This window comes from Mycetomoellerius zeteki, unplaced genomic scaffold (genome assembly GCF_001594055.1).
Source record: "Mycetomoellerius zeteki isolate Tzet28-1 unplaced genomic scaffold, Tzet1.0 scaffold310, whole genome shotgun sequence".
Classification (NCBI taxonomy): domain Eukaryota; kingdom Metazoa; phylum Arthropoda; class Insecta; order Hymenoptera; family Formicidae; genus Mycetomoellerius; species Mycetomoellerius zeteki.
The window spans coordinates 1,102,232-1,122,021 of record NW_017257295.1 but is presented as its reverse complement, the minus strand read 5'-3'; the positions used below and the strand labels follow the sequence as shown (position 1 = coordinate 1,122,021).

Sequence of the window (19,790 nt, the reverse complement as noted above, 5' to 3'; positions counted from 1 at the left end):
TTGATCGCGCGCGATGGACACATCCCTATCTTGACACGCACGGGCCGAACGATGAGATAATATCGCGATAAGCGGGATCAATGCTGGTTAGTCGGCTAGAGTACGAGAAGATCGAAAGGGTGAACGAAAGAGGAAGAAAGAAAAGAGAGAGAGAGAGAGAGAGAGAGAGAGAGAGAAAGAGAGAAAGAGAGAAAGAAACGGAGAAAGGAGAGAAAAATTATACATATAAAAAAGTAAATTTATATTTTATTCTGGGCCAAGGCCTGGAATAATAAGTTGGAATAAGTACAGTTAAACGGAATACACATGTAAAAAGCAAGCAACTAACAAATCTAAAAATAAATATAAAAGATATCACGAAACTAGAGCGTACTTTCTCTCCCGCCATACATTACTCTAGAGATCTAACGACATCCAACAAGTGGAGTGATAGTTCTGTAGTATTGAAAGATTATGTTTCTTCTACGAAATTAAAAAATTAGTCTATGAAATTAAAAAAATTAATTAGTCTATGAAATTAGAAAAATTAATAAATGATGAATTCTCTATTTATTTACTTGTCACTTTGTAATGCGTATATATTCATTTCGTTCCCCTTCTAAGTAACTTTGCAGATGCGGAGGAGGGTGCAAACAGAAAAGTATTTTAATTAACTTTACCGAAAGCAGCTGGTTTTCACGCGGACTTCACGTCGCGTCAAACACGCAGCTAGACCTTTCGCCGAACTTCGTAAATCTCGATTAAAAAGTTTACACGATGATGTGAAGTACGTTATGTTTCATCGGATTTCTCCAAGTTCCGAAAAGCCATTAAATAACGAAGTTGTTCTCCGCTTTTATCGATTCTTCCCGGCGAACCTGAATTCCCAGGCGTCTCGAATGATTTCACATATGTTATATGCGAGCTGTCGACACTTTCCTTATTAAAACGGTTAATTAATTAGGAAATTAATTAATTTATACCTATATATACATACACGTGAGTTGCAACCCCTGCGAAATCGCCCAAACGCACAGTGTGCAACCACGTTTCAATTTTTAGACGATGTGACGATTATTTCGGCAACGAAACTAAGTTTTCGTTCAATGGTTTACATCGAGTAGACGGAATTATCAATTACTTTGTTCACATTATTCTGTAACCAGAAATTGATTTTATTTTCTTTCGTTTTTGCTCAAACAAAGAGCGCGAAAGAGTCGCTAGAACAGATCATCGATAAATTCTATAAATCCATTCTAAATAATTATGTTTTTTCATTCTCAGCGAGAGAAGCTTAAGCTATATTTTAAATCTTTTATACTTATACATTTATTTAAAAACTATTCAAGTTTACGTAATTTTAATTATAAAGCATCAATCTACATATTTTCATTTTGTATAATTATAATAAAAAAAATATAGTAGTGTCATTTGGTGTTAATTTTGGAATATAAGATTACGTTACATGTAATGACCGAAAACATGTAATGAACCGAAAAACATGTAAGCAATTGGCTTAATAAATTTCAATAATTAATTTATCCATATTTAGCTTGATAAACAAAAATCTAGGAAGAGAACGAAATCTAAAACGTGTCAGAGATACAGATCAGCATCGCCTCTCTCACGCATTACATAATAAATCGCTCGAGCATCTCGTATATCCGCCACATTTATTCAATAAATAACACTTTCATAAATTCAACGATTTATTGCTGGGCCGGCGGTGACCCCGGTGATCCGATACACCATACCCATGATTAATTATCCGATTCATTGTTCCCCGGCGAGAAACTATGTCCGCTATCTAACACATCTGGTCTGATAACGGAACGAAAGGCTTACGGACTGCCGGCGTGTGTGTTTGTGTTATATGTGTATATGGCAACCGCAGTGATAGGCAGATAAATGGACGCTGATAAATGCGCGGGAAAGGTGGACGAGGGAAAGGTGGAGATATACATACAGAACGGAGACACACGCCCGGTTATCGGCGGATCGACGTCTGCCACGAAGACGAGGACACATTTCGCAAGTCGGTGTCACGGCGGTAGCCGGAAAAAGGGAGAAAAACTGCGTAATGATTTTATAGTCGGGAGAGAGAAAGATACACGAAGGGGACTGGTCAAGAGAGTGGATATAGGATCTTAAGAACGTGATCTGGGCTAATCCGCTTCTCTCTTTCGCTCTCCTGGAACGGATACGATCAAGGTTCTCCGAACCCAACGTCATTTCATGCATCTCGCATATGCACGTGGTTTGTGCTGCAGCATGTTTAGCAATCTTTTACATGAAGGATTGGAAATCGGTTGACATAAAGTAATTTTGCAAAGTGGTAACTTTAATTCGATTTCGGATTACGAAAACTGAAAGATTGAATCGTCTAAGAGTTTATACTTGTACACTAAAAAAAATGATATTGTATCAACAGCATTTACTTTAATTGAAAATAATCTTGATTCACAATAATAGTATTAATGAAACAAACACAATTTATTAAACAACACTGTTCAATCTGTAGTGTCAAATTTAACTTAATGTGAATTGCCATTGCTCCTACTCAATCATATCATTGTTTTATACTAAAACAATGGTTATATTTGACACTGTATAGTGTCGAATTGACACGATGTACTGTCAAATTTAATTATCGTTTTAATAAAAAATAACGATATATTTATTAGGAGTAGTGGCGATTCACATTGGGTTAAATTTGACACTATAGATTTAACAGTGAAGGGATGTCTTACAACTGTAAATAATTCAATGTAAATTTATGTATCACCTATGTAGTCATTTAAATTCATTAAATAAAATTTTATTGAAACAAGAACATGATGTATTTGTTTCATTAATAGTGTTATGTGAATTAACAAAATTATTTTCAATTAAAATAATGCCACTTTAATATATAAAATTATTTTTTTCAGTATAATATCCTTAAAAGGTTTTTTCCAGTCCTTTCTAAATATGTCATTTAGAACATGCATTTTGACATATGAACTAACAGAAATCATTAATATTAATATACGTATACCATATCTTTAAATTGTAAAATTATTCTATTGTATAATCAAATGATATAAGGACATAAATATTCAATATTTAAACAATTCTTTTTCCAGCAAATGACATTAATCTTGTACATTTATAAGATATCAATGATGCACATCGTAAAAATACAAGATCTAAATTGATTTATAGTAAATCTGACTCGTAAATTGGTCTGAAAATTTAGTTTGCAGGCTCTTATGATTTTGCATATCTTTTTTATGCCGTACTAAATTTATTAATATTTTTTTCTTTTCCGTAAATTCTTATGAGGGAATCTAAATACAGAGAGAACGATGAACGGTAGTGGACGCGCGCGGTGTACATTACTTATGTTCGCGAGTGCATTCATGCATGTATAATAGCTACCCGTGCGTACGTCTACTGTGTGAGCAGCGTTTTCGATGATGTGTGCGATGCTTTTCCGCGAAACTGTATCGCGTGCGCAACTACGTGACGCGCGTGCGGTGGTTGAATCCCTGAGGACCTTGAACGCGTTTCACGGTAGTTTTTCGATGCGTAATTTATTTACATTCGGTAATTTAATGATAGAGTTTGATCGCGAGACGTCTTTACGAATCCGTACCCGTATTTTATATCTATATGATTTTCTTCGTGATTTCTACTTACGAGCTTCTCTGCAATAGTTTCATAGCAAATCTGTGCGCGACTGTAATTTTAAAAACTTACTTTAAATACAAAATTGTATCTATAATGATTCTTATATGAATAACGTAAAAATTTATTTTTGTTATGAATTTTATATATAAAAGAAATAAATTTAGTATTACAGTTGATTATGGTACTAAATGTAAGTGAATATTTTTTATTCTATCTTGTGTATGTGATGCCACGAGTCTTTATTTTCTAAATCGAATCGTCTATTTTCGACGAAATAGTACAAAGTCTCTCTTTCTACGAGGACGTTAACGTCGCATCCTCCTCATGATGGACAGGAGTACGACAAAATTTCGAATTCACTTGGTGTACTCGCGCTTCCCTCCCGCGACTTTCGAATTTCGCTTCGACGTGTTCGCATTCCCGGGGCCAATGAGGAGAGATCGGGCGCGTTAGTCGCGGCGAGGAGGAAGAAAAAGGAAGCACCACGCCCAAGGTACGTGGCAAGAACGCAGACGGGCGTGTTGGTGCCCAAGTCCCTACGTATACATCCGCACAAGCGAGCGAGAGCGTGTGCCCATGTACTTCGCGTGTGCAAGTACTCCCTGCTACCTTCCCCTTTCCCGTCCTTCTAGATCCCTCTTGGCCCCCCTCGGATCCCCTTCGCGTATCACGTGTATACCGGCGGCACGAACGCTACCACGTCCTCAAATTGAGGCCCCGGAGAAAAAGAGATGCGTGGCCTCACCTCGATCCTCACCGTTCCTCCCTCCCTCCCCTTCCCGTCCCCTTTTTCCCTGCTACTCTTTCTCTCTTGCTCATTCGAGGCTAAAGGAAAAGAGGAAGAGGAGGAGGAGGAGAATGAGGAGAGCCGGTGGGGAAATGTGCGAGGGGAGATCGCCGGGGGGGACGACGAGGCAGTCGTGGTATAAGGAAGAGAGGGGACGAGGAAAGAGGAGAAGATGGAAGAGACTGAAGGCTAAGGCGCCATGTTGGTGGCGATGACAAGAAAGCCGGTGCGCGACGGTAGCAGGGCCAAGAGTGCAGAGGCAGAGGCGCTTGGTCGAACGTCTTGATTGGACGATTACGGATTATGCACGGTGCCTGCTGAAGAGCTGCACCGATCGCGCGCGGCGAACATTCTTCGTTACATGCAGGCGCAGAGATGCTGAGTGTTTGACAAAAGGTAGAAGTCATCCTCCCCGTATTTCAGAAAGAAATTTTACGGTGGTATCTGACGTGAAATTCAATTGTTTTCAGATTTTATTGCAGATTTTTGTGACTCATCCGAAAAGAAAAAAATCTAAAATTTCATTTTTACAACGTTCTAATATAATCGTATACGAAGGTTGACATTTGCCGAATTTTTTATTAGTTTTGTGTCAATCAATTCTTCTCTGACAGAAATTAAATGACGGATTACATTTTGATGTAGAAGATGTAATAGATAATCTCCCGAGATTTCGTAATTTAATTTTCCTCTCTCAACCGCGCGGCTACTGCTGATTTCGAACGACCGTGTTTAGTAAACAACCAGACGCCGACTGCTCATCAGGTTGCGTCGCGCTCGATTCACTCGCTCACGGGGGGAGAACAACTCCCGCGGTGCTCCGTCTAATGAAATTATCCGGTCCGGGACCCCCTGCAACGACATCAACCAGCTACGACAGCCAGTTATCCCATGATTACGCGATACGCAGTTACGCGCTGCGCCACGACGATTGTGCACACTTCTTCGAGGGGTGAGGAACGTACAAAGAGCAACCGCGAAAATTGCTCCATCTCGTCTCGCATCAGTCAATGAAACGCATAATTTTGTGCGAAGGAACGTGTAATCTCGTCGGACCGCACACACAAATCAATCGTAATATAGAAAGAAACTAACTTTACGATGGTGCTCAATGCTTAATAAACTGCCAACACGATACTGCGAGTGTCAATCCGAATGAATTTGAATTGTCCGGCGAAATTGTTCTAATTAGCCGCGGACTTTGGCTCGTCGATAAATCGTCATCTCCCGAGAAATCTATAACGGACAAGTTCGAAGCCAATTAACTTCTCTCCAATTATGTAGCTCGAGCTTCCTAATAAATCGTTAATTGGAAACCGCGCGACAGATAATTGGCGAAAAATCTTTCGCCGGCGAGCGCATAAAGCCCCGCCCGCGTGGAAAGCTCGCGCAAAACTCGCACGATCGCCGGGAGAAAATTTATGGCCACCTCGTTAGTCCGGAAACTTGTCTCTTTCGTTCTCTTTCCTTCCCTCGGTACACTGGACACTGGCGGCAACCCTATCCCCGATGTCCAGGGCGTGGCGAATCGGTGATTTAGTAAAGTCATTTGTGCCGATAATGCTGACAGATGCCGTTTATCGGGCTCCCGTTACCGCGGACCGACCACGCAACTGGATCCATTCGTCGTAAAAAAAAAAAATGAAGATTGTCATGCCGTTTCGATAAAATGCAAAAATTCTAATCACGACGCGAGAGTCTCTCGTCATTAGCAAGATAAACGTTGTGTACGATGCGTTGTCGTTCACACGGAATTCACTCGTTTACGCGATTTCGAGAGGTCTTTCCGACAGTATTTCCTGATAATCCATATCGGAGTGAAAAACCTGTTTTGCCCGCAGAAATATATATCTCAGATATTTTATCATTCGGTGCAAATGTATTTGTCAACACGATATTGTTCCAGCTACTGAAATAAGTTCTAGGTAAAATATGTCTATGACAGGAAAGACAATTTTTATATCATGAGGTGTTTTCTCTGAATATATCGCAATACTCGAATGGACTTTTCAACGTATCGTGTCAAATTAAAACATTATTTGTATATAAAAGTAAAATACAAAATTCAAAAAAATTATTTTTCCAATAATTCTTAATAATTTTTGTTGAATCTATATTAAAATAAATATCGTTATTCAAATATGATTAAATAATTGAAATGTACAAAATCTAAAAGATCCCGTATAGTTCGCTTTGACAAAAGTATTATATTTTGTGTTTACGTTTATCGCAATTTGTTTACGGCAACCTGTCACGAGTAGCGCGAGATAAGAGGTACTTATCGTTGCACGACTATGTCGTGGGAAGCTTGCGCTCTAGTCTGCTTGTCTTATAATGTCGATTGAACTTGCCTGCGTTTGCGTGAGTCCGAGGCTAGCCGCGAGCTCCGCTCTTTCCGGTAGCGCGAGGTACTGCGTTCTCTGAAACCGCCTGTTGAGCTGCTGCAATTGCAGGCTGCTGTAAATCGTCCTCGGTTTCCTCATCTTCTTGCCCTTGCCGTTCCTGAGGGAACCGCCGCCACCACCGCCGAGCTCGTCGACGAGGCTTCCGCTTTTATCACCCAATGGCGAGAGGTCTGCGAACATGCACCACCCTAACATCAACTTTCAGAATCCTCGTTACTGCTTGCGTACGAACTAAAAATAAAATTAAACTAAAACCTGATTCGTAATTTTAACGTATCGCGATATAACGACAGCGGAGATCACGACACGGGTATTGATTTTTTTATATTAATAAAGCGATCGCGAATATTTCAAGATGAGATATGCCTATCGCGTAATGCGAAACAGTAGAGAAAAATAGTGGAATGATAAAAGTATTTATAAACTATAATATAAATTATTTATATACATATTATAAATTAAATTTATAATTTATTATATTAAAAGAAAGATTTATTAAAAAGAAGTATATTTCTTTCCTTGAAGAAAATTTGTTATGGACAGTTATAATAAAGTGCGTGAAAAGAACAGTTCAAAAGCATCTAAAGATTTAATTAAATACAGATCTGAAGATAATTTTGTTAGACTATTAAAATAATTATGTAGAACGACGGTTGCTGGAATATCAAAATTTTTTGTTCATCATGTTTAAGTTTTCTACATAATTATTTTGAAAGTCTAATAAAATTATTTACAGATCTGTATCTAGCTAGGTTTTTAGATATTTCAACAAAATCGTTTTTTCTGCATGATCAAGATATTGTAGCTAACAACTGAAAAATTATTTAATAAGTATTGGACAATTAAGAATTTGAATTATATTATTTGATAAATTTATATTAAAAAAGCCTCGTTTAAATGTAAAAAAGAAGAAAACATTTAAACAATTTGCCACTTCATTAGTTTATCCGTAAAAACGTTTCTTTAATTTTGTTTTTTGCGATAAAGCATCGTATTATACAGTTAATGAAGTCATTTTTCTGCTCGGACGGTTCTGGAGATCACGTAAAATGTAAAGGCCGCTGAAGCATTCAAGGAGTCTTAATTATCGAATCGAAATTAACGGAAATGACGCGACGGTTTTTTTTTCCCCGAAAAACAGAAGAAGAAAAACAATAACAGTAGGAATATTTTATTCGACAAGCCGCGCGTAATTATCTGATAAAATAAATGCATTATTCAATTCACATACAACATATTGCGATAATTAGCACAACGTAGAGAATGCGTGCTCTTGTTACGTCAAAAGAGAGTGAGAGAGAGAGAGAGAGAGAGAGAGGAAGAAAGCCCTACACTACGTTAACGGCGCGGTAATTAATTACGGAGCCATATATCAATCTTAAAGCGATGCAATGAAGTAGCGTAGAGCTCGATAGAGGTGCGCATCGTGCCTGCGCCGCCTATCTCGCGCGGAATCTGTTTCATTATTTTTATATCGCGATTACGACGTTGCGTGTTTTCATCGGGGAGACGCGGGCGGCCTTCCCGGGAGAGAGAGGAGAGCCATGGACACTTCTAGGCACTACAACGTTAGGCGCGTTTTGTTGTCCGCGAGTGAGAGAGGGAAGGCACCAAAAAATAAACAAAGATATCGATACCGAGACTTCGGATTAATGATGCGACGTAATCTGCGCGAACCGAAAATCTCTCTCCACATCTCTGTGAAAATTAGAACGACTATTACAATTAGCGTATTTTATAACAAATTGTTCACTCACGTGCGCGTATATGATTCTTCGTGGACTGTATATGTACGTCAAATCGGCAACAGAGGATCGACAAACCGTGGATCAATGAAGAGTCAACAGGGAGGCTTTGATCGCACATAAAAGAGACAATAATGATCCCCCATAAACTTTCCACCAAGTTACATCGCGCCACGGCGATGCAATCGCGTGTTTGCGCTCGTGTTTATCTTCCCCGTGCAATTTCGAAGCGATACTGGGCGTGTGTGCGATATTTAATATCCGTGTAGCCGCCCCCCAAGTCTTTGACGTTATGATTCAACTCTTTGAGGATATGGAAAAGCGTATAGATTAGATTAAATTAGTATTAAACGTGATATTTACTTTTCGTTTTTTATCAACCGAAGTAAATTAAAATCTCTTCAATAAGACAACTATACGTAATATTGGAAAAAAATTTGTCGAATTTAAAATAAATCGCATGTCCCAAATGGTCCACTCAAATTTTTGAGTTAATTTAATACAAGATGAATATGTCAGAAGGTTACATAAATATTACGTAGTAGAATGAATAGCAAAGAGATAATATCGACACAGTTTGTAAACAAACCGTGGAAGCATATTTTTTTCCAGTAAAATTAACATTTATGATATGTTAAATTTACCCACATTTTATTCATTCATCTTAGAATTTGCGTTTTAAAACATTTTATTTTTAGTTACTCATAAATGCGTTATTTATTTTCTTATTTATAAATTGCGTCATTTGACACTAAGAAATGTTGAACATTAATTTAATACAAAATCATAAAATGACATAATCACATGCTAAATTAACGCTTAAATATATTAAAAAATTCAACAGGAATTGTTAATAAATATGAGTGGATCATTTCCAACATAAATACACAGTTTTTTTAATTATATACAATATTATATTTACAAATGTATATCATTTTTATTCATTTATAATATTATTTATATCTCTTATTATTTATATATCGAAAGGGTTGGAAAAAAGTAGCTTTATTTTATTTGTGTACATTATAAAAAAACAATGATAAGATAGGATAAAGTTTTAGACTTTAAGAATCTGTTTTTTGAATGCGGTACGCAATGATTGTTAACGGAGCAATCAAAGTGCTCGTTTTATTTAAACCGCGATAAATCAGTAACAAAAAATCTTAGAAACATTTTTAAAAACGATTTTACGTAGGGAAAAATTTAAGCTTTCACGTTAGGCTTTAACATTTTCGCAAGTTTTTTTTAGGCACGTGATAAGCTTACAAAGTGAGAAGAAAATTTCTCATTTTGTTCAGTTCGTTATATGTAAAATTATACTCATTCAAGACAGCGATTTTTCAAAAGTAAAGATTTTAAACTTTAAAAACCTTTTTTTCAATTTAAATTTGATTCATTTTACAGTTTTTAAGTTACAGTTGCTTAAATTTTGAAGTTTGTAACACTATATATACAAACTTTTGTTCCAACCCAATGTATTAAAATAACTGTAGTTAGAATTGATCTTAAAAATAATTAAGTGAAAGAGACAATGAAAATTAAAAGAAATAATGGGTGTACTCTCTCTCTCTCTCTCTATATATATATATACATATATAAATTCCTTTGTCAATTATTCTCTCTAAATCTGAATCAGTGGATAGTCACTAATTACCCAGTGGCATACTTGGCATTGATAATCAGTGAAGTTCAATTAAAAGAAAGAATATTTGAGCATTATTTGACTAAAATACTGATATTTACACGTTAATTTTAATCTTTCAATACCATATTCATTGAATTTAACAACTAAAACAAGATTACTTAGATCACATAATAAAGATTAGCTAGGTTAGGAATCTCACATTTGATTCACTGATTATCAGTGGCATACTTGGCACTGAGATCAGTGATTATCCACTGATTCAGATTTAGAGAGTTCTTTATAAAAGGAAAACTTTTCTCAATTGATCTCAATCTCACTTTTATCACAGTATAAATTAACATTGTCGTGCAATGTATCGACGCATAACATAGTGCGCAATAAATTTTATAGAGACGTTTTAGCCACGATTACGAGCTGCCATTATTAATTACAGTCCATCAAGGCGACGCGATGTCGAACGGGCGAGATGTAACTTCGCGCGTGAAAAGTCGAAGGTACTGTTTAATGGATGCACTTTTTCTCTTGCGTCGTTCCGCGAGAGCTCATGTTACAAGGGGATAAACTAGAGGATAGGCTAGGGTTATGATTTTTAACACCAAGGCGTACGCAAAGTGCGCGGTAGCGGCAGAAACTGCTGCAAAGTAGCACTTTGCGGCGGTGCGTGCGCGTACGAGTATATTCCGCCTCGCATCGCTGAAGGTTCTTTTTAGAGTCGCGTAATCAAACTCAACCGAGCTTATGATAATAAGCCTACCGACCGATTAATGCGACGTTGATAATCACACGGTAGGCGCGCAGCTCTCAATCCAAAGAACTCGAAATTACAAGGTGTCCGTCTCTGCCCTAGGCTGGACTTAACGCAGCCTGTCTAACATTGTCACTGAACCGACATCTTGTATTTCTACATTGCTACCACATTGCGCGCAAGAAACGATGAAAAAGCTTCCTCTGATTACATTTTTTGTATTTCGACGTAACTGAGAGAACGAAAACGTTCCATTTCTTTGGCCGGAGGCTGCTATTAAAAAATTCGTAGCTATTCGAAAGGTTTTCTGAGTTGGATAACTCATGCATAACTCATAATTTATAAATAAGTTACTCTATTACGTATTTCATTTTTTTTTTTTTAATCAGAAGTGTTTTAATAATTAAATTCGAAAACAAAAATAAATGTTTTAAATAATTCAAATTACTAATACTTTAATAAGCTTGTCTATTATATGTTCTATATTTTGACAATAATATTATTCAGGTATCTCTAGGATTAATTTATATGAAATCTTATTCAAATTCTTGAATGTTTCTATTAAACTTGTCCTGTTCTTGACATTGTAACTTTAAACTTGTTTTTATTATTACTTAAAAAATTTGACTCTGGAAATCACAAATAGAATATTTTTAGGAGAGTATTTTTAAAAAAATATGATTTCCGTAAAAATTCAAGCAATTCAACTAAGCGTGGATCGACGAAGTTTTGAAAAAGGCCAGGTCGGTGTGCTCTTCAGGTCAGTAGAGCCATCTAATCCTTGTGAAAACAATCATTTAATACCTAATCCATCACTCGGAGCCGGAGCACGCATTGTCTTTCGACCGTTCCGGATTAAGTCGGGCGGCGGTCGGACGTCAGGTGACTGATGCGAGATACCGTGGGGCCTCCGTCTGATACGAGAAGAGCCCCCGCTCGCTAATTGGATTCCAGCTTCAGCCACGTTCCAGCTTCGTTCGAAGGGAAGAAGGACAACGGGCGTGACGCGGACGCGCGGACAAGTCGGTTAATGGCCGGTTCATTTGTCGCGACGATAAGATTGGTCGAAGGTGCGCAAAGGCGCCGTTTGTACTCGCCGTGGATCTCGACAAATGACGTATGCGATGGACAACCCTTCCTTTACGCTCTTGCAGTTCCTCACTGATGCTCGTATAATCCCAGACAACTTCATTAGCGTTGGTCGAACTGCTGTCTAAAAGCATTTAACGTCGCGAACAACCGCGATAATCGCGCCGCCGAAGCACGACTCCTAACATCTACAAGCCGACTTGCGAGGAAACGTTTGTAATGCGCCGACGTTACAATCGCGAATTTACGCGCGTTGATTGTGAGCAAGCGAAATAAGAGTGTTTGTATCAAAAGCACGTGTGCGTGATGAAAAATTTTGTCGAGAAATTTTCAACATTTCTAACGATTCTTCAACCGATACCGTTCACTTATTAATGTACACTCATGGATTTTATGTAAGCTTATTTCATGCGTGACGATGCAACGATCAAGAGATCGATCTCGCGAGCGTCGAGTAAGTGCGGACGATTTTGTTATAAATCACTTTTATGAAGTGCATTCTCTACTACAGTTTATTCACCGTGCACGTGAAAGGTATAATAATAATATTTTATTAGCTAAATGCTTGCGCAATGTGTGGCAAGTTTATTGAACTTTGAGTATCTTGAGGTTACGTTATCCGCCTTATTTGTTTGTTACCGCAAAAAATATAAATATAGTACTTATCAATTTTTAAAAATAACGTTTTATTAATTTTTCCTTTTATGAATTATTTTTAAATGGTAGTAAAAAAAAAATAATGTTATTAAAAACTCCTTTAAAGAAGTTTTAACATATTTATATACAATTATTTTTCAATTCGATTATATAAATACAGTTAAATTGTGATTATAAGAATAAGCGTCGCTCTAAATCAATTGAGCGTAAATGCGCATTTATTACGATATTACAATACGTATCGTTTATCTTGCAATTATCGTGTCATTGTTTTAATCGCATAATCAAAATCGTTCTGAAATAATCACAAATTAAAGCTATGTGCCTCATGTTAAAACACCAGGATAAATGACAGAATCGTTCTGAGTGAAATATACAAACATGTGACGTGCTCGTTAGCAATTAGACGGATCATTATTGCGACTTCATATTTTCGTTCAACTAATCGACGTAAACATAAGTGCCGTAATTTTTATGATATCAACTTTTACATTATGCATTCGTTTGTATAAACTAAAAACCTAATCAGAGTCAAGACAACAGAGTCGAAACAATCACTTTTGATTGGTTCATCACGTTTTAACAATTCCCGTATGTAGAGAGAGAGAGAGAGAGAGAGAGAGAGATTAGTTGATTAATTAAATCGCCCCATTTATTTGGCGCTCTGAGACCTTTCAATGCTTGCTATTAATACATTATAATAGGTATATGAAATAATACAAACTAAAAAACTATAACTACAAAACATATATTAAGTATGTTAAGTACTGTTTAAAATAATAAGATTAGAAAAGAAAAGAAAAGTAATATACGACAAACGAATATAAGGGTCTCAAAAAGATGCAAATTGAGATATTAAAGAAATGAAAAACTATTTAAGGATCTCTCCTGCTAAATACAAGCTAATTAAAAGATAAAGCATAATAGCCAGCACATCATAACCAGCACATAAGAGAGATAACAATTTTAAATAGATAAGAAGCCATCAAGCAATACTATTGTTAAACAAGTAATGATAAAATTCGCTTTTAAATAAATTAGAGAAAGAGAGAAAGAAAAAGATAAGACAAAAATATCGGAAGAGAAAAAATAGTAAATGTATGTAAATGTATGTTCTCTCTTGCGGTTTTGCGAAAAATTAGAGATCCCGTATATAAAACGGACTCTTGTCCAGATTCTGATTAGAGAGTCTCTAGAGTCTAGTGTACCTATACTTGCCTCTGCACAATACCTTAGAAGTAGTAAAAGTTGCGGTGAGTATTTCTGATATATTTCTGAAATATATCGCGATAATAACGTAACTGTCATTTCTATCAACCCCGAGAACCCCGAGAAAACTTTTCCGCAAAAATACCGAAATTATGTCAACCCTTCGATGGAGAAGTTTTTACAAGCTCGTAGCTCGCGAAGATCGAGGATATGCATTTTATTGCTGTGCGATTTATGAAAAGCGAGCCGTACATACATTGCGGGGGGGGGGGAATTACCGGCAATTTCAGGGCGAAATGCAAGTTTCCGCTCGTCGCAACCCTCCGTGCGTGAGAATTCAACCCCCTGACGAACGATCGGCTGGCGCCGATCGCTCCTTCGTCCGCTCGCTCTCGCTAGCCGCAGGACAAAAATTGCACCGCGTCCCGATGGCACGCTGATTCCTTCCGTTAGCGGAAAAGTTTGCCTCCCGCACCACGAACCTTTTCACGGCTTTCGTCGGAAGATCACCGGTAATTTTCAAGAAAGACGCCACGAAAATTGCACGCCGAAGCGAAGGGTCGTCCCGCTATTGGATTATACGCAGAAAACGCCGGACTTCCCCGAGAGGTTGCCACATGCCGCGACGGTGGACACGCGGCAGTCGTTACGAATTCATGGGCCGCGGATGGAAGGGTAAGCGAACTGTCGCCGCTATTCGGTCGGTTTTGCTCCTGCTAACTTTTGCCTAAGCGCACCAACGGAGTTTCCTCGTTGCTCCACACATCGCGCGCGCATGCTGGCCGCGATAAATTATCCGCCGAATGTTGCCACGACTTGAAAATATTTCCAGTCAGCACTCCGAACTATATTTGAAAATGCGATCGACCAAGAAACCAGCGCGAATGTCGCTACATGGAGCCTCGTAGCATGTAGACTTCCTCCGGTAAAATAAGTTATCTCGATCACGCGATTTCGCGATGCGGATGTGTATATAGTCGTATTGTGTTTAGACTATGTGAGAGAGAGAGAGAGAGAGAGCTGCGCTAGATATATTCAAACAGACAAATAAAATAGAAATTTCCATGAGATAACAAGACAACTTATCCATCTGTGGAAACAATTTAAGTTAAATATGCATTTATTGTTTATCATATAATACGACTCTTTTACTATATTTTCTTTATTTTATGCATATGAATCTTAATTAATATCTTAAAATAGTGAAAGCTAACTAGCTTTTTCGAAATCTAACGATAACAAGTTTAAAAAGACATTTTGAAGTTAATTATCGTAACATCGTATAGTGCCTTGAGGGATTCCGCGATCCACGACGAACCTGGGGCGAATTCGATAATGATCGTAATTAGCTGACTCGTGATTTCGCGCGTAAAATAAAAGTCGCGATTACATCGTGCTAATGCGATTCTGAAGGAAGGTAAAAACACGAGAGAAGCGAGATGATTGAAAGAAAAACTCTGTACGAGCAAGAGTTCCTGAAGAAGAAGTCGCAACTGCTCCCGTTTGATCCTGAACCTTTTTGTCTCGTTCGTTAGGCGATTTGCGGGACTTTTTATGGTCTTCCAGCGGATTCCTAGTCATATATCTTATTTCGTTTCGTGGCATTGTGTGCCGTAGAATAGGTAGAACGTCGACCGACTACTACCTGCTACTCTAGATTCTTGGGATACGTTTAGACACAGGGAGAAAGCTGTAAGCATATTTATTTTAAACTCCATACAGATGTGCCTTTATTTGCCTATTTTTTAGATTTTCGCAATTTCCATGCCTCATTTTTTAGATTTTCTTTTTAAAATCTCTTTTAAAGATCTTATACTTCCACAATGGAGACAGAGATTACCTATATAAAAAAAATTTGTAACGTCCTCGAACTGTAAATTTAAAAAAAAAAAATCACGTCACGGAAGATAAAGGTGTGAGAGTGAATGATTCAAAAAGCTGGCAGAAAAGGAACCATAAACAGAAATCGAGTGGACGAACCGCAGTAAACGTTGTCTGTTTTTCTTTTTTTCTACAACAGTGGAACAGCTATCTGATTGTGCAGCTTTGCGTCGCAAGCGTTTCACATTTATTTTTGCACGGAAATTTACTTGCGCAGATGAAGACATTCGCCAACCGGCAATAAAGTCCTACGGCCGTATAAAAAAGTCATAATAATAAAGCGCTCGCTACAACGCGAAATACAGGTGACCTACAGGAAATGTCTGTCGCCGTCTTATTTTGCTTCGCGTCAAGATGACCGTATCATTTCTGACAAATGTTACAACATTGGCACGATACACTCGCTTCCTTCGGAACTCGAAGTCGTCCACGTATTAGCGCACCGATGATGGACGACTTCGAAAGATCTCTATATTTATTTATTTACTATCTAAAATGTAGGGCTCAAGATGAATATTCGAACTAACATTCAGAGCTTTTCTATTTCCAGTCATTAATATTCTCGACACAAAATATGATATCAGAATTTCTGATTCGTTCATGCCAATTTATCTATTAGTAAGTTACAAACAAATGGTCGTGTTCAACAAAATATTTATTTTGCAACTGTTGGAAGTTTTCTTCACTGAGATAAGACAACAGGGTTCCTCATTTTAAAATTCCATAATTTTTCCCTGATTTTCAGACAAAATTTCATGATTATCTCTGACTTTCAATATTAAAATTTTTTTTGTATTTTCATCCTGATTTGGAAATTGTTAAATATTTTGTTAAGAGATCAATGTAGCAATGTAAATTATTATTAATTTACTGACACTGCTTGCATTTTTAATTAAGTTGGTAGTATTCCAAAAACTGTGTAGATGTAACATAAATTAAACTTCTTTAAAGCCAAGAATTCTCTGATTTCTCCCCAGTTTTGTGACCAACCCTGGAAAAGAATAATCCAATTGATGCAAAACGCGCTTACTAAGCACTGACTTCTGCCAAGCGCGGCCAATGGCTGCATTCAGTAGAAAAGCAACTTTGCAACAGTTGTAAGTTTCTTTAATAGAATTGGCTGCATTCAGCAGAGAAAGCAGCTCTACAACTGTTATAAAATTCTTTAACATGATTGGTCTTGTCCTTCCTCTCAATGGATTTATATGTATAAACCAATCGCACTGAAGAATTTTACGACAATTGCAAAGCTGCTTTCTCTGCTGAACGTATAGCCATTGGTTGTTGCCCTTAGTTCTTCACGAATGTAAATGTACTCTCTAAATTCTTTCTGAAGTGGAATCTCACTCTAAAGAGTGAAAATTGAGTCAGTCTTGAGAAAGAGTGATTCAATTTTCAATCTTTAAGTGAGATTATGTTTAGATTGAGGTTCACTCTAAAAGTTTTAGAGAGTATAAATCAATTATATTAAAGAATCTTACAACAGCTGCAAAGCTCCTTTTCTGCTGAACGCAGCCAATGTAACGTTTTTTGCGAGCTTTTAATATACATCACAAATTTGGCGACGCGTACATCGTTGATGCATTTTCACCTTGAGCCCTTCGATGACATCTCCGTTCCACTTTGCACTAGCACTTCGCGCAAACATCACTCCGATTCACACTGACGAGCACCAGATTAATTTCGTTACATTATTATATGTTTTATATAATAATCCACCGTCGGGCGCGGCACGAGGCACTGATCCGAGTCGTAAGAAACGGAGATTTCACCGATTGAAGTTAACTAGATATACGTAATCTAAGAGTAGGAATAAAAAAGGCTGCGAATACATACAGTTGGGGTACTCACCGTCCTTGGGCGGCGAGGGGCACTGGGGGTACGTTCCAATGTGATATCCGTAGGCGTTGTGCTGGTGCATGGGCGCGAACGGATATCCGGCGAGCGATCTGGGACTGGGAAAGCCCGCGTCCGCGTGCTGCTGATTCCCGCTGCCGGGCCCGGAGCCTTGATGCGCCGCCAGCGAGCCGACCTGATGCGAAAACTGATGCGCACCGGGTACGTTATGTCCGCCCGGGTAACCGCTCCGTAGACTCGCCGGATTGTAGAGGTTGTTGTGCTGGAGTTCGATGAAGGCGGACTTGCCACTCTGGGAGACCGGGGTGCTCGACGTCGTGCTGTCACCGCCGTTGCCGCCGGGTGGACCGGGCGTCACCGAGCCGAGGCCGGCATGATGAAGATGCTGCTCCATGTCGGAGCCGGCGCCTCCGGTACCGGCGGCACCGCCACCGCCACCGCCTCCACCACCGCCGCCACCGTTCGGTCCACCGCCGCCCGACATGCTGTTCGGGGTCGGGGTACTCGACGGACAGGGGTCGCCCGCCCCGAATGGGCTCCCCAGATCCGTGAAATTGAGCGTCGTCGTGCTGCCCGGACGCTCCACCTTAGACACAACGTCGATGCCGCCGCCACAGCCCACGGTCCTCGCCGCCGTCGAACTTGCCGACGACGTCGTCGCCGCCGCGACCGTCGCGTGCCCTCCTCCGTACGGGGCCCGAATTTTGGGGACGATCTCTACGGACGAGCACACACCACGCGCGTGTGCCCCGTACGATTTACGTCGATCGAGTGTCGGAACGAGCGCGGTAGGTCGTCATCTGATCGCGAGAGTCAACCTCTACCCGTCGGTTGGGCGTTTCGAATTCTAGCTCAGTTCTAGAATTTGCACTGCGGAGTGTCACTTGCGATCGCTCGACACTTTCCTCAAGTTGCACTATCACGACTTCTCGTTTGTTTTCCCAAGGGGCTCGCACTGCGGCATTCACACTTTTGGCTGTTTCAAGGCGGTCTTTGTCGCACGTATCCGTATCTACAATCCGTCGGGCTCACGTTTGGATGCTTTTGTTTGTCAGTTCGGACACCACTTGTCACACGTCCACTTCACACGCGTAGTCCTCGCGGAAACACTGTGCCGGACCAGAGAGTCCGTTGATCCTATTGTCTCCGGCTGCTGCCGTGCGTCAGCTCGTCGTCGCTCGACTTTCAAAGAGAGACGCGTCGCGACGGCGTGACCAGACCGTCGGCATATCCGTCCTTTTCACTCACGTTACAAACGTACACCAGTCGAAGAAAACGTCACTCGATCACTTTTCAACACAGTCTCGACTCCGCCGAACGAACGCCACCAAACGTTACTACCGCGTCAAGGTCCGCGATCATCCGCGCGATGGATGGCAAGCGCGAGGACGAGATCCTCCGATCCGTTCCGTACGATCGGAGCCGAAAATCTATCGCTCTCGCGTATCCCAACACTCGCGTTCGTCGCGCGATTTAATTGCACCGCCGTATACGACGCGACACGAGCGCGCGCTCGCGCACTTCCTCGACGACGATATGGTTTTTACACGCGTCGTGCCACGATTACTTGGCCGACGAGACGTATCGTGCACGCTTCGACGTATACGCGGATTCCGTACCAGCTGGACGAAGAAGGTAAGGGAGGAAGAAGACGACGACCAGGGCGTAGAAGAAGAGAGAAAAGCACACACGCGCGCCTGGTTCCAGTAACTGCAGTGCACACCGCGCGGCGCGGACCGGTATAATGATACATAATGAAGCCGGAGCCTCTCCCCGGAGCCTGGTTCACCGTTTCTGAAAGTCGCCGCGGTGGCGCTATTCAAGGCCACGCCTACAACGAGCGCCAGTTACGTTTACGATTGGCACGTCATCCTACTCCCCACCAATTGTATATGAAATCCGCGACGGCGATTGGCTTTGCGGAGGCCATTATGGTATCCAAATGGGAGTTGCCTGGGGAATAACCACGCCCGTCTACACCCGGACGCCCTCCGGCCGACCGGCAACGCGGAGGTGTTCTGTATATCTGGGGAAGTCCGTTCGTTCGTCGCGCGTATTAGGTCTAACTGATATCGTCGGAGATATACTCGAAGAGGACTAGAGACATCAGCGAATTACG

The 19,790-nt window shown here is 39.9% G+C and overlaps 1 protein-coding gene across 1 annotated transcript in view; it reads right to left on the bottom strand.

The window, feature by feature from the left end:
* Positions 1–19,280, bottom strand: part of Dll (homeotic protein distal-less) — an 87,266-nt gene extending 67,986 nt beyond the window's left edge. Inside the window, 2 exon segments of the mRNA XM_018451480.1 lie at positions 6,790–7,013; positions 17,651–19,280. Of these exon segments, the coding sequence (XP_018306982.1) occupies positions 6,790–7,013; positions 17,651–18,155 (729 nt within the window). The 5' untranslated portion in view covers positions 18,156–19,280.
* Positions 19,281–19,790: the final 510 nt, after the last annotated feature.